Below are 16,126 nucleotides of genomic sequence, written 5' to 3'. Positions count from 1 at the left end.
GTAGTGTACAGGAGTCTGTCACAGTGTCCCCAGTAATTATGCTGCTGGTTGTTCAGAGGTTCCCAGCAGGTCATCAGCAGGCCATGTCAAGGCCCTCAGGGGGTGTTCAGAGGCCCATTCTACCATCAACAAGGCAGGGCAGTCTCTACCATGATGTAACCATTGCAAGGACATCAATTGCATGAAACTGTTGTCTCTATTTCCTCTGCATAATTCAGTGGGCCTGCTTCTCTTTTTATAGCAGTGTAAATCAGGAATAACATAATTCATAGATTTTAAGGCCAGAAGGGATCCTTAGATCATCTAATCTGCCCTCCTGTATAACACAGGCCATAGAATTTCAACCACTTAGCCCTATACAGAGCCCAATAACGTGACTAACATTCCCGGCCAATGGGAGCTGTGGGAAGTGGCGTGGGCTGCAAGGACATGCTGGCCGCTGCTTCCTGTGGCTCCCATTGGCCGGGAACAGCAGACCGCAGCCACAGGGAGCTGCAGGCAGCCGTGTCTGCGGGTGGTCAATGTAGATCAACTGTCTCACGGTCCGCCAGCAGATTACCCTGACGGGCCACAGATTGCCCACCACTGTTCCAGCCACTATACCTCTCTCAGCTAGGTTCAAGAGCCCTTTAGTATCTGTATTCTCTCCCTGAGAAGGTACTTATGCACTATGATCAGGTCACCTTCTTTTTGATAAGCTAAACAGCTAAATGCTAAAAGTCTCTTAGTGTAAGGCAGGATTTCCAGCCTTCAAATCACTTTAGTGGCTATTTTCTGCACCATCTTTAATTTTTTAACATCCTTTAAAAAATGTGGACACCAGAATAAACACCAGTATCAGTCTTAACAATATTCTTTCTTCCTAGATGTATGACCTTGTATTTGACTTCATTAATACATTTTGTTTGAATGAGCTCATCTTACTAAATAATCTCAACTTCTCTGCATTATGGTTCTTATTTTCCATTCAGACAATCTTAAAATTAGTGGATAACATAATCAGCAGTGATTTTTATATTTACTTCCAGATTGTTGATAAAAATATTAAAGAGCATTGGGTCTAGAACAGATTCTTCCTGAACCGCATTACAAACACCCATGTTTGTTAATGAATAAGGCTACATTTTAGTCACTAGTATCTTTAGTAAAAGTCATGGACAGGTCACGGGCAATAAACAAAAATTCATGGCCAGTGACCTGTCCATGACTTTTACTATATACCCGACTAAATCTTGGGGTTCCGGTGGGGCATGGCCCTGGGGGTGCCATAGGGGTAGGCTGGGGTGTGGCCCCAGGGGCGCTGCAGGTGCTGGAGGGGGCAGTTGGCAGGGCTAGTAGGCTCTCTACCTGACTCTGCACCTGCCCAGCAGTGTCATCCCCCTCCCTCAGCTCGGAGGCATAGCCAGGCAGCTCTGTGTGGTGCCTCCATCCCAAGTGCTGGCTCCACAGCTCTCATTGGCTGGGAACCACAGCCAAGGGGAGCTGCAGGGGTGGCGCCTACAGGTGGAGGTAGCGTGCAGAGCTGTCTGGCCACGCCTCTGCCTAGGAGCTGAGAGATGTCGCTGCTTCTGGGGAGCCCCCCAAGGTAAGCGTTGTGTGGAGCCCTCACCCCTCCTGTGCCCCAGGCTTGAGCCCCCTCCCACACCCAAACTCCTGCTGCTGTTGTTGTTGTTGAGGGGGAGGGCACGCTGTGGACTGAGACTGCCCCAGCAGTGGCTGGTGTGGCTGGCCTGGGGGCTGCCCAAGCAGCCCCTGGGCCAGTTGCTGAAGAAGTCATGGAGGCTCTGGAAAGTCATGAAATCTGTGACAAACTTGCAGCCTTAATAATGATTCCCCATTGACAACTACTTTTTTTGAGATCTCAGTCACTTATTTACCAATTTTAACAAGTGCTTTATTGATGTTGTACAGGGCTAGATTTTTGTTTTAAATTAGACAGATGTAAAACCAAGGATGGTAAGGGGAGGATTGAGCACAGATGTCTAAACAGCACCATTATTTTGGATAGAACTGTATGTGCCTGTTCACTCTGACATAGATACTGCTTCTAGCATGAGATGAGATATTCTGAAGCCACACGTGGTTTTTCTGTCCAAAAAGTGTTGCAGCCATGTACTAGGGCTACTTGGAGATGAGGCAAAGCTCTTGTCCCAGGGACTGCAACTAACCAATGCCATATCATAGTTAGGATGTGGTTAACAAGGCTGTACAGTTGTGGAAGTCTTCTACCATAGAAATCTATAGTTGCTTGCAAATTGCAGTGTCTTTATGACATTTGTAGCACACAGGGCCTGTGTAATAACATACTATTGGCTGGGTATATCAGTTTTCCAGGGGTGAGCAAACTAAGCCTGTGAGCTGTTTTAAGCCAGCTCGCAAGCTGCACTAGGTGGCTCAGTCCTGCTCCGGCTAGGGCGCTGGACTAGGGGCCGCATCACACAGCTCTGCCCCGCTCCAGCCAGGGTGCTGGGCCAGGGACTGCACCACGCGGCTCCCAGAAGCCGTGGCATGGCCCCACTCCAGCTCCTACATGCTCCAATGGGAGCTACAGGGGCGGTGCCTGCGGATAGGGGATCGTGCAGGGCCGCCAAGCCACACCTCCGTGTAGGAGCCAGAGAAGGGACATACTTCAAGCGGCTCCCAGAAGCAGTGGCAAGTGCTGCTCAGAGCCTGCACCCCCTGAGCCTCTCCCTATGCCCCTACCCCAGCCCTGATCCCCCTCCCAAACTCCTTGATTCCAGCCCAGAGCTCCCTCCTGCACCCCAAACCTCTCGTCCCCATTCCAGAGCCCTCACCCCCAGTCAGAACTTGCACCCCTTCCTGTACCTGATACCCCTCCAGCTCTCTGAACCCTTCAATCCCAGGCCAGAACATCCTCCTACACCCCCCGAACTCCTCATCCCCAGGCCCACTGCCAATCCCACACCCCAACCCCAGTTTTGTGAGATTCATGACCCACCATACAATTTCTATTCCCCAATGTGGCCCTCGGGCCAAAAAGTTTGCCCACCCCTGCAGTATTCTCACATACTCCTGAGTCCCAGTCCAGCACCTTCCACTGTAGGCTGATTTTGCTGTGAACCTCTACCTCCTGTCACAGGAAAGTTACAAAAGTACTCTTATAACATTCTCAGCACTGCCAAAGAAGTTGATTTTACATTAACTACCAAAAAGCTTCATGAGACCCATTTGTTTATAAACAAATTATTATATTTTGTATTTTCTTTGCAGCAAATGCATTAATTACTACAGCTAAGGATTTCTTGCTGGTGGCTTCTCATATGGGGCAGTAGTTTAGGTGGTTGCTTGGACGCTCAAACACATTAATATATGCTGTTGAATAGTTCATGTCAACGGTCACAAAAGAGAGAATAGAAAAATAAATACACACCTCATACCATGCTATTTTGTGGGGCAAACAGGCACTGCAATGTTTTCTCTTGGCTCATTCACAGCCCACTGGAAACAATGGCCTAAAATTCTTTCAGATTCACCCAGCTGATCCCTAATGATAGGGCAATCACAGAGGTGCAACAGAGCAGAGTGGTGTGTGTGTGTGTGTGTGTGGGGGGGGGTGTGTGTGTGTGTGTAGAGAGTTTCCCTGTCTTTTCCTATATTCAATACACTAGCAATTTGCTGTTTGTTTTGACTTAGATCAAAACAGCATATAGGAAAGAGAGCAGATTACTGAATTATTGGACTAATACCCCCCACCCTACCGTATTTGACACTAAACACAAGAATGAAGGGAATGACAGGACCCCTTTATGCCCATCCCCGCTTCTGCTGTTCTACCTGGAACAATACTCACAAGTGTCTACCCTCATATGAGGGCTTCCATGGACTTCAGTTAGATTACCCAAGTACATAAGAGCTTTGCCAAATCTAGGTCATAGTGCTATCCATACCGATGTCTCTGTCTCTGTACACACAATGAATTCAACCTCTTTTAATATTTATCAAATTAATGAATGCAAGCAAATCATGGAACAGTTATAGCTCCTCCACATTTCTGTGTCCTCAGCCATCAGCCCTCAGTTTCATGCAGAAAACACAGTAGAGGAATAACAACACTTCACGAGGAAGAAGAATAAAATAGACGCAGTGCTAGTAGTGAAGTACTAGAACAAAAATAAAATAAATAAATAAAATAAACCAATGGATATGCTTCCTGCTTCATTCAATCAAAATGTACATTTTCTCCCTGAGCTAAGTTCATAATGAAAATTATGAGCTCAAAATCAGTTATGACTAGAGTTTTTATGTACATATCTTTATATTCTGATTTTTAAAAAACAGGATGTTCTGTCTAAATTTATTATTTACTATTCCTATGAGATTAATGCCTAAAGACCCCAACAGAAATCACAGCCCCATTGTGCTAGGTGCTGTACAAACCCATAAGAGACAGTCGTTGCCACAAACAGAGTACAGCCTAATGCCCTGATTGTGCAGATATTTATGCACATGCTTAATTTTATGTGCTGTGAATAGCCCATTGAAGTCAATGGGATTATTCACATTTTAAAAACTAAATACTTGCATAAATCTTAGCAGAATTGGGCTCTAAAGATTCTAAACAACATGTGGGAAGTTAAAGAGAGACGGAGAGAAAAGTGATTTGTCCAAGGTCACACAGCAGAGCAGTGACAAAGTCGGTAAAAGAACAGAGGTCTTGCAGATACCAGATCTGTACCCTATGCACTACAGCGGTACTTCTCAACCTTTTCAGGTGGCAAAAAAAAAAAAGAAAAACGAACAAAAAACCTACAACATTAAAAAATATATCAATGATAGCAAAATGCTAAGTCTGTGTAAGTGTGTTTTGAGAGGTAGAGGTGGGTGCCTGAAATTAAAATGAGCTGGGGAAGCAAGATTTTCTTTGCATTAGAACGTAATAATGTTTTCAGTGCCTTCTGACCCTCCCACCTGAGGACAGACACTGTTCTGTACTGAGAGTGCTGCCTTCCAGCTAAGCCCTGTGGGGACTCCTACTTTCCAACCGTTGTTAAACAACAGTTCTCAGTTGCTAGTTACAAGGTGCCTATCAGTGACTATCAGAAAGGAAGACCATCTCATCCCTGCCAAGTGCTGGGAAAGGAACACAACAGCTGCTTTTTAAAATTAACAGTAGGTCTGCACCACTACAGCCAGCACATGCCTCAGCAGTGCTCCCTCACAGCCTAGGCAAGGCTGATGGTGGCCGGCCCCAGCCAGAATAGGGGGCAGCTGGGGCAGGGTGGGGGAGCCAGGGCCTTGAGGGAGCAGGGGGGAGGGAACAGAGGGTTCATAGTGCTAGAAGTGCTATCCCTGTGAGGTCCAGGCCCTGACGGGGAGGACAGGGGATTAGGGGGTGGCACAGTACTACGAACCTCCTCCCCATTTAGGGCAACCACCTGACCCCTATTTTAAGGGATGTGCCTTGATCATTTTAAATATTAAACTGAAGTTTATGATAATTGCACTGGATACTTGAGAGGAAAATCCCTGACATGCGAAGGGAAAAGAGGTCTCCCGAAAACGTCACTTCGAACACAGGGCCAGCCCCTGCTATCAGCTGGGACTCCCTCTACTTCCCTCCAGCAAAGCTGGTAACCGGGGAGGGGAGTTTCCATGGAGCTAGGAGCCTCCGCCCTGTGGGGGCGGGGCCGGAGCTAGAACTCCTCCTGCCCACCTCGGGAGCACGCAGCCCACGCTCGCCCTGCCCCGCCCCCATAGGGAGGGACTAACGCGAAGCGCCTCACGCCCTGGCCCTGGGGGCGGACACCTCTTCACGATCCTAGCTCCTGACTGGCTGGTTCGATTTCCCCGGGGCAGAGGCCTCCATTCGTGATTGGCTGGCACTGACGAGGGGTGGGACCTAGCCTGCAGCCATTTGAACTGACCATCCACGCCACCGTAGCGCCGCGGTGGGAGGAGCTTCTTCATTGGCGCTTCCGTTGGCGGGGGCGGGAGCTGCAGGGGGAGGAGAATACCAGCCCCCTCTGTCAATCCCAATAATCCGTCAGTGCGAATGGACAGTGACATGCCCGCCGCATTCCCGCCGCTTCCCCGCCCATAGCCCCCCAGTGCCCAGCACCACCCCTCCCGGCCCCGCCCATAGCCCCCCAGTGCCCAGCACCTCCCCGCCCATAGCCCCCCAGTGCCCAGCGCCACCCACCCCACCCATAGATCCCCAGTGCCCAGCGCCACCCTCCCCGCCCCGCTTACAGCCCCCACAGTATCAGCCCCTCCCCGCCCATAGCCCCCCAGTGCCCAGCGCCACCCCTCCCAGCCCCCCCAGTGCCCAGCACCTCCCCGCCCCGCCCATAGCCCCCACAGTATCCAGCCCCTCCAGTGCTCACTATTTCCCTGCCCCCCCCGAGCCCAGCACCTCCCCGCCCACAGCCCCCCACTGCCCAGTCCCCCCAGAGCCGCCCCGCCCACATTCCCCCCGCTGCCCAGCGCCCCCCGCCCACAGACCCTCCCAGGGCCCCCGCGAGACCCATTCCCGGCTGGGAGGTGGGTGACAGTGCCCGCACGGCAGCGCAGCAGGAGAACCTCGCCATCAGCCGGAGTGCGGGGGCTGCCTGGGCCAACCCGGCCGAGCCCCGCGCGGGGCTCCCGCTCTGGCCTGGGGCGGAGCGCGGGGCGGGGCTACGGTCCCAACGCGGCCCTTCCCTGAGCGTGGGCTTGGCGGGCGCCATTGTAAGGGCAATAGCGGCCGTGAGGTGCGCGGAGCCCACCCCCTCCCCGGACGGGCTCACGCCCCGTTCTTCGGGCTCACGCCTCTCGGCCGCCCCGACCCTCCTCTGACCCCAGCCATGGACGAGGAGAGGAGGAGGAAGCTGGAGGCCGGTAGAGCCAAGGTGATACTAGTGCTCCCCTCCCCCCTCTCCTGGGGGGCTGGGCCTGCTGGGTCCGATTGCCGGGGGTCGGGGGAGGAGAGTGTGGGGTAAGGTGGGTCGGCGAGGGGCTGGGCTCCTGTGTGTTCCCCAGCCTGGGGGCGGGGAGCGTGGGTGGGCAGCGGGCCCCCGCGCTGCTGCTTTGCTCTGTGACCCTGGGCTGCTTTCCCGGGCTTCAGTCCCCCCCACCCCCGGTGTGCTGTGTGGGGTAGAGTCCTGACCACGCCACTGTGGCAGGCTGAGGCCCGGGATGGGGCCGTGGGCTGTTCAGGGTCGGTTCTGTGTGACATGGTAACAGCCCTGATCGGAGGCTTAACTCTCCAGGCAAACAGGTGACCGTTAACGGCGTGAGCTGAGGGGGTCACAGCTGGGATCAGAAATGGGCACAGTGCATCACAAACAAAAACAAGGCTGTTGCCCTGAGAAACTTATAGCCAGTCCTGCAGTGAGCTCTGTGCAGAAATATCCCTTGTGGGGGCGGTCATACAACACTCAGTTTGGGGTCTAAAACACCAGCGTCAATGTACATGAAAATGTGGGGTTTATTTACGGATTGGCCCTGGATTCTGATTGCCTTTCACTTTCCTATAAATAGCAAACTGTGGATAACTGGGTGAAAACTGAAGAGGGAATGCAGTGGCTATTGAGTTGCACCAGTGTATAAATCAATGAATGTTGCACGTGTGCACATTTTACCTACTTAAGTGTAACTATGTCAAAATGATTAATTTTATATATAGTCAGTGAGGAGTCTCCTGAATTCCAGCTGGAAGTATCTACAATGCTTGTCTTGTTGAATGTTATGCCTGATGCAGGGATATTGGGAAACAATCTACCTTGGAAATCAACATAAAAGTTACACTCAAGGTTGGGAATTTTGTTACCAACCAATTTTTTCATTTGGCTCACTTAAAATTTGCTGCTTTGGTTTAACATTTTAATCTTAAATGCAGGTTCTAAATGGTTTCAGTGTAAGAAAATAATTGTTTCAGAAGCTGTGTAACTGGAGCAGTGAAAGTCTTAGGGCTTGTCTACATCACAAAGTTGCAGCGCTGGTGAGGGGGTTACAGCGCTGCAACTTAGGAGGTGTACACATCTGCAGGGCATCACCAGCGCTGCAACTCCCTGTTTGCAGCGCTGGCCGTACTCCCATTTTGTCTTGGGTGTAGAGGATCCAGCGTTGGTGATCCAGCGCTGGTAATCAAGTGTAGACACTTACCAGCGCTTTTCTTGACCTCCGTGGAATAAGCAGGTATCCCAGCATACCTCAGGAAGCCTCTCTGGTAATCAAGCAGGTATCCTTCCCCGCGGTTTGCTCCGGTGTTCTCCGAATCCCCCCCCAAGCGGGTCTCCTTCCCAGCGATTTGCAGGGGGGTTCGGGGAACGCGAGAGCAAACCGCGGCGAAGCAGGTCTCCTTCCCCGGTTTGCTCTCGCGTTCCCCGAACCCCCGTGCAAGTAGGTCTCCTTCCCCGCACCCCCGAGCAAGCAGGTCTCCTTCCCCGCCGTTTGTAGGGAGGTTTGGGGAACGCGAGAGCAAACCGCGGGGAAGGAGATCTGCTTGCTCGGGGGTTCGGGGAACGCAAGAGCAAACCTCTGGGAAGGAGACCTGCTTGCACGGGGGTTCGGGGAACGCGAGAGCAAACCGCGGGGAAGGAGACCTGCTTGCTCGGGGGTTTGGGGAACACTGGAGCAAAACCGGGGAAGGAGACCTGCTTTCCCGCAGTTTGCTCTCGCGTTCCCCGAACCCCCCTTGAAGCCACCCAACAGCGCTGCAATGTGGCCACATCTAACACCACTTGCAGCGCTGGTTGCTGTAAGTGTGGCCACTCTGCAGCGCTGGCCCTATACAGCTGTACTAATACAGCTGTAACAACCAGCGCTACAAAATTGTAGATGTAGACATACCCTTAATTTGGTGGCTTTGGAGGGTTCCCGGGGATTAGAGAGATCAGAGTTCAGAATAGTGGTATGAACCCAAAATATTTAAGCAACAGAAAATGTAACTCATAACTGATAAACTCTAGTGGCATGTCAGGGTCAGTATAATGATGATTCTTTTTTAATACGCAGATTTCATTTGCTTGGAAGTAGATTGATACTTGAGAAGTTGCGATTACAATTATAGGTAGTGGGAAACATTTTTTTTTTTCATTCCAGTCTTAGGACAGAGTAAATGTTTACTCAAATGTACAAGGTTAGTATTGTTATGGTGAGTGGAACCTCCCATGTGTTTAGAAATGTACAGCATCAAGGCCCGAGAATGTAAGCTTTTCACTGCAGTTACTGTTGTCTTTCTCTTGAACAATGCTGAGCACCTTGTTGGTACCTAACAAACAAATAGCACTATTTGGAAAAAAAAATCACATGTGCTTTACATTGATAAAACCTGATCACTTTCATAAATGTTGATATGACCAGTCACTGTATCATTTATGCCCAAGGTTTCTTTTGTTTTTCTGGACAGTTTTTGGTCTACAAGTAGAGAAATAAGATGTTGAAATGACGACCGCAGCCACTGTGATCCAGCACATACACTAGACTGGGAATCTAGTTGTGGGTTGGCTCTCAACCTGCTGTGTAACTTCAAATTGGTCTTAAATTATTAAATTTGATGTATTGTGATTTGGTATCAGCGGATGTAGCTCTTTAGCCAGTGAGAATATGAAATTCTAATTTGACAGTTTTAACTTTGTATTTCAGAATCAGAGAGACATGGTAGGTGAGGTAATATTTTTTATTGGACCAACTTCTGTTGGTGAAAGGACTAACTTTCAAGCTACCCAGAGTTTTTCTTTCAGAAGGAGGCATTTTGACAAAGGGAGTTTATGTTTTTTTTTTTTTTTTTTTTTTTTAACAACATCAGAGAGTAAAAATGATAATCATCATTAGTCCCTCACACATGAACAATTCCATCATATACATTGCAGGAAATAAAAGTTGATTCTTTTGAATCACTGTGGATAAAATCTAGAAAAAAAATCACTTCAATATCAGTTTTATCTTTTTACCATTACTTACATGTAGATCTGACCTATGACTTCACCTAACACTCTTGTATGTTTCACTTGGCTACATTATACAGAGCATAGTACATGAGGTGTGAGCAGGATTTTGTTTAAAATTTCCTTGTATTAAGCCCCCTACTAGTACAGTATTTAGCTATAGTAAGAAAAATGTGGTATTCTAGTATAAGAAGCAAACTGTTCCCACCTGTTGGACAGCTGTCACTTTGCCATCTCCAAATCATTGGGGGCTTATATTATAGTTAAAGCTCCATGCTGTGCCAGTGTTGCATTTTAGAGTTCTTTAGCTTAGTTTTAATTTTTTAGCTTTTGTAGGCTAATTAGTTACATTACACTACATAAAAATTCAAAGGTAGGTAAAAAGCAGAGCTACTGTTATCTCTCTAATTACTCAGGTGAAATATTTTATTGCATTTAATATTTGTCACCCTTCCCCTGTCTCTCATTCTGAGGAAGTTTAATATCCTGATGTTCTGAACCTAAAAGAAATGTTAACTAGGTTTCTGGAATCATATCTGTGGGTCAAATATGGGCCTAAGAGCAATATTGCCAACCCTGAACATGCAAAAATCTTGTCAGCCCTCCCTGTCTTTCCTGAAGTCATGAGATTGGTTTAAAAATTGTGAGATTTAAAAAATAAATTTGAGTTATTTATTTGCCTTCTGGTGTTTGTGCCTTTTAGGATTCATATTTTCAAACTTTTCTCTGCATCCATGTGGGGTAGAAACTTTAAATAAATGGAGAGAGAGATGAGGTTCTCACATAGTCACATTACTCCAGGAGCTGGCATATCATGGAAAATGCCAACTATTATGAGACCTGCAATGAAATTATATGAACAAGTTACTCTACTCTCTGCAGATGTTAAAAAGGACCAGAAATATTCCATTATGTTTTTGGTTGTCTCTTGGGGATTTCTAATTTTCCACAGAACAATGTGAGGAAAAAATCTACTTTGTATCAACCAATGCCTGTATCAGAGAGAATGATTTTAAAATACCAACAGTAAGGAATTGCAATACACTACTTGTAAAATATCCTCCTTTTTATTAGGCCTTTATGTCTAAGATATGTTTACAAAAACAAGCAAAAAGAACAGGAGTACTCCTGTTCTTTTTGCGGATACAGACTAACACTGTTGCTACTCTGAAACCTGTAATATCTTAGGCAGTTTATCTGTATCTAGCCATCGCCACCATAGATCCTACAAATTCTCAAGAAAATGTCCAAGATATTTTCCATTTAATAATGACGTGAAATCAGAACAAAAGAAGGAATTGTCCGAGTTCAAGAGTGGTTACACTTGATCCATCTCTTGTTGAGCAGTCTGAGAAAGTAATATAGTGGAATTCAGTCATGGCTGAGTTATTAGGGCAGTGTAACTTACAAAGGAATTAAGAATATAACAAGAATGGACATAGTGGGTCAGACCAGAGGTTCATGGCCAATGCCAAGTGCCTCAGAAGGAATGAACAGAAAATCATAGAATACCAGGGTTGGAAGGGACTTCAGGAGGTCATCTAGTCCAATCCCCTGCTCAAAGCAGGGCCAATCCCCAGACAGATTTTTACCCCAGATCCCTAGATGGTCCCCTCAAGGATTGGACTCTCAACTCTGGGTTTAGCAGGCCAGTGCTCAAACCACTGAGCTATCCCTCCATTCCCTGTTGCTCATTCCCAGCTTCTAGCAAACAGAGGCTAGGGACACCATCCTTCTCCATCCTGGCTAATAGCCATTGAGGGACCTATCCTCCATGAATTTCTCTAGTTACTTTTTGAAGCTTATTATAGTCTTGGCCTTCACAACATCTGCGGCAAAGAATTGCACAGATTGACTGTGCGTTGTGTGAAGAAATACTTCCTTTTGTTTGTTTTAAACCTGCTGCATATTAATTTCATTTGGTGACCCCTAGTTCTTCTGTTATGTTATCCAACCTTGATAGTCTATGATTCTACGAAGGTGATGTGTCACACACCCCCTCCATATTGGTGCACGTAACAAAATTGATTCCACACATGGGTGGGAAAAATTAGAGAGAACACTGCTCTAGAGCCCTTTTTAATTGGCATCATATTAGTGATGTAATTAGATATAATTGGTATCACATTAGCTCTCCTTCAGTCATTTGGTACAGAAGCTGATTGAAATGATAGGTTACAGACTACAGGTAGTAGTTCTGCAATTTCACATTTGAGTTTCTTCAGAACTCTTGGGTAAATACCATCTCGTCCTGGTGACTTATTACTGTTTAGTTTATCAGTTTGGTCCAAAAGATCCTCTAATGACACCTCGATCTGAGATAGTTTCTCAGATTTGTCACCTAAAACGAATGGCTCAGGATTGAGACTCTCCCTCACATCCTCAGTCGTGAAGACCGATGCAAAAAATTCATTTAGTTTCTCAATGGCCTTATCGTTGAGTGCTCCTTCAGCATCTCCATCGTTCAGTGGCCCCACTGATGGTTTAGCAGGCTTCCTGCTTCTCATGTACTTAAACATTTTTCTGCTATTACTTTTTGAGTCTTTAGCTAGCTGTTTTTCAAATTCTTTTTTGGCCTTCCTAATTATATTTTTACATTTCATTTCCCAGAATTTATGCTCCTTTCTATTTTCCTCACTAGGATTTAACTTTTCATTTTTTAAAGAGTGCCTTTTTGTCTCTTACTGCTTCTTTTACTTTGTTTAGCCACAGTGGCAGTTTTTTGGTTTCTTACTATGTTTTTTAATTTGGGGTAAACATTTAATTTGAGCCTTTATTATGGTGTCTTCAAAAAGTTTTCACCCAGCTTGCAGGGATTTAACTTTTAGCACTGTACCTTTTAATTTTTGTTTCACTGACTTCCTCATTTTTGTGTAGTCCCCCTTTCTGAAATTAAATGCTACATTGTTGAGCTGCTGTGGTGTTTTTCCTGCCATAGGGATGTTAAATTTAATTATAGTATGGTTACTATTACCAAGCAGCGGAGCTATATTCACCTCTTGGGCCAGATCCTGTGCTCCACTTAGGACTAAATCAAGAATTGTCTCTCCTCTTGAGGGTTCCAGGACTAGCTGCTTCAAGAAGCAGTCACTTAAGGTGTCAAGAAACATTGTCTCTGCATCCCATCCCCAGTCAATATGGGGATAGTTGAATTCCCCCTTTCATATTTTAATAGCCTCTCTAATCTCTCTGAGCATTTCCCAGTCACTATCACCATCCTAGTCAGGTGGTCGGTAATATTCCTGCTTCTATATTCTTATTATTCAAACATGGAATTACTCTTCAAAGAGAGTTTATGGTACAGTTTGGTTCATTTAAGATTTTTACTTCATTTGAGTCTACCCTTTTTTTCACATACAGTGCCACTCCCCCCACCAGCATGACCTGTTCTGTCCTTCCAATATATTTTGTACCCTAGTATTACTGTGTCTCATTGATTATCCTCATTCCACTAAATTTCTGTGATGTCTGTTATATCAATATCCTTGTTTAATAGGAGGCATTCTAGTTCACCCATCTTATTATTTAGACTCCTGGTATTAGCATATAAGCACTTTAAAAACTTATCACTTTTTAGGTATCAGCCATTACATAATGTAATTGAATGGTACTTTTTTTTTCATTTGACTGTTTCTCATCAGATCCTACCTGTATCTTATCATCTTCCGTCCTCTCCTCCTTACTTGGACATAGAGAATCTCCATTAATTGATCCTCCCATAAGGGATGTCTCTGTCCAAACCATGTGCTCCACCGCACCTGTCGGCTCACCCCCAGCCCTTAGTTTAAAAACTGCTCAACAATCTCTTTAAATTAATGTGCCAGCAATCTGGTTCCATTTTGGTTTAGGTGGAGCCCATCCTTCCTGTATAGGCTCCCCTTTCTCAAAAGTTTCCCCTTTTCCTAATGAATCTAAACCCCTCCTCCCCACACCATCGTCTCATCCACACATTGAAACCCTGCGGTTCTGCCTGTTCAACTGCCTCTGCGTTGAACTGGAAACATTTCAGAGAATGCTCTCATGGAGATCCTGGACTTCAATTTCTTACCTTGCAGCCTAAATTTGGCCTCTAGGACCTCTCTTCTATCCTTCCCTATGTCACTTGTACCTACATGTACCACGACCACCAGCTGTTCCACAGCAGTATGCATAAGTCTATCTACATGTTATCGCAAACCTAGCTATGTTTTTAATGATCGAAGTGCCCATTACTAATACCTGTCTCTTCCTAATAACTGGAGTTCCCTCTCGGGGAGTGGGATACCACAACATCATCTGGAAGGAGGGTCCCTACTATGGTATCGTTTCCCTCGGCTCCAGTTCGATGTTCTCCATACTTCACAACAGCACAGAGGCTGTCAGTCCGGGAATGGGACTGTTCTACTGTGTATCGGAAAGTCTCAAGCATAGTACTTTCATCACTGAAGACGCCAATCAGTGTCCTGAGGCAAAAAGTCACAGAATTTGTAAAATGTCTACTCAAGTTTCATTTTGTATTGGTAGACTCAACCTCAAAATCTATTTTTTGCAGGTCAGTCCCGCTCCCTGCTTTTTAACTACAGTTATATTTGTAGGATATCTAAACATTCTTTCCTGAAGGTAATTATTTTCATAGTCTTCACATGATAGACTGGCTTTTCAGAGTGCAGAGCAGGCTCCTTTACCCAATTCATACAAAGCTGGTTATATTTCAAGTGTAAGTCTGGAAAGCTGTCTGTCTGAGAGGCTGCAGTTGCAGTAGACAGGGATGATTGCAGTGTCATTCCTACATATTCACAGAAGATGCCTGCAAAAAGTTAGTACAGTGCCAGGCTATAGTCACTTCTCTGCATATACTGCCCACTTCTGTTCCACCTACATCCCACTCTAGTAAGAGGAGAGTTTTAGGTAGTATTGAGCTATGCTAATGGGGAAAGAGGAGTGAGCTGCCAGTGTAGGGTGACCAGACAACAAATGTGAAAAATCTGGACAGGGGTGGGGGTAATAGGAGCCTAAATAAGAAAAAGACCCAAAAATTGGGACATCTGGTCACCGTGTGCCAGGGGGGTGCAGCGTTGTGGTTTCTGTGATCACAAGAGTTCTGCTGGTGTTTGGGGGAGAGGATGCTGGGTAAAGATGAAATACCATCCTCCTGAGAGAATGATGGAAAGTTATCAACTCAAGGAACAGGGGCAGGCATACTAAGGCCCATCAGACTCTATTATCTGGCCCTCGACCTCCTGCTTGGGACAGGGGCCAGGGGCTTGCCCTGCTCTGTACTCCAACCAGGGAGCAGGGTTGGGGGGCTTTCTGCATGGCTCCTGGAAGTAGCAGCATGTCCCCCCTCCGGCTCCTACGTGTACAGGCAGCCAGGGCCAGGGGGCTCTGCATGCAGCCCACAACCCAAATGCCACCCCCTGCAACTCCCATTGGCTAGGAACTGTGGCCAATGGGAGCTGCAGGGGCGGCAGCTGCAGACACTGATGCAGACGTGCCCAGTGCCGTACCTCTGTGTAGGAGCTGGGGTGTGGGGGAGCAATGCCACTGCTGGGAGCTGTGGGGACAGTGCCTGCATATGGGGCAGCTTGCAGAGCCGCCTGGCCATGCGTCCATGTAGAAGCCGGAGGGGATACATGCCACGGCTTCTGGTAAGTGCCACCTGGAGCCTGCACCCCCAAACTCCTCCCCTGCACCCCAACCCTGATTGCTGTCCTGCCTTTTGAACCTCTTGGTCTCGGCCCAGAACACCCTCTTGCACCCCAAACCCCTCATCCCCAGCCCCACCTCAGAGCCTGTACGCACAACCAGAGCCCTCAATGCCCCTGCACCCCTCCCCCAGCCCTGATCCCCTTCCCACCCTCCATATTCCTCAGTCCCAGCCTGGAGCACCCTCCTGCACCCCAAACCCCACATCCCCATCCCCAGTCCAGAGCCCACACCCCCAGCCGGAACCTTCCCCTGCCCTCTCCCTCACCCTGAACTCCTCATTTCTGGCAACACCCCAGAGCTCTCACCCCCTCCCGCACCCCAACCCCTAATTTCGTGAGCATTCATGGACCACCGTACAATTTCCAAACCCAGATGTGGCCCTCGGGCCAAAAAGTTTGCCCACTGCTGGGCTAGAGGTTTTCTTGGGTTTTTGATAGAAAGGGAGCCATTTGATTTAGATTTGTATTCCAGCATGTATATCTTATAACTTCAGCATCCTATTCTTGTGGCTGAGGGAACAGTAACCAGCTGTAACCTGGTTTTAAACTTCT

General features: G+C 47.3%; 2 protein-coding genes across 3 annotated transcripts in view; one reads left to right on the top strand and one right to left on the bottom strand.

Annotated features, from left to right (window-relative positions):
* The window catches only part of C11H21orf58 (chromosome 11 C21orf58 homolog), a 41,561-nt gene extending 35,013 nt beyond the window's left edge, over positions 1-6,548 (bottom strand). Inside the window, exon 1 of the mRNA XM_030580986.1 lies at positions 6,522-6,548. Coding sequence (XP_030436846.1) covers positions 6,522-6,548 — 27 coding nt within the window. The remainder of the gene's footprint in view (positions 1-6,521) is intronic.
* A 114-nt stretch (positions 6,549-6,662) lies between these two features.
* The window catches only part of PCNT (pericentrin), a 276,563-nt gene continuing 267,099 nt past the window's right edge, over positions 6,663-16,126 (top strand). Inside the window, exon 1 of one of the 2 annotated variants that reach the window (XM_030581110.1) lies at positions 6,663-6,848. Coding sequence is in view for 1 of the 2 variants with exons in the window: in XM_030581111.1 (XP_030436971.1) it covers positions 6,804-6,848 (45 nt within the window). In the remaining variant the exon portion in view is untranslated. The remainder of the gene's footprint in view (positions 6,849-16,126) is intronic. The other variant, XM_030581111.1, reaches the window with a different exon arrangement.

Source organism: Gopherus evgoodei, chromosome 11 (genome assembly GCF_007399415.2).
Source record: "Gopherus evgoodei ecotype Sinaloan lineage chromosome 11, rGopEvg1_v1.p, whole genome shotgun sequence".
Lineage (NCBI taxonomy): Eukaryota > Metazoa > Chordata > Testudines > Testudinidae > Gopherus > Gopherus evgoodei.
This window is presented reverse-complemented; position numbering and strand designations above follow the sequence as displayed.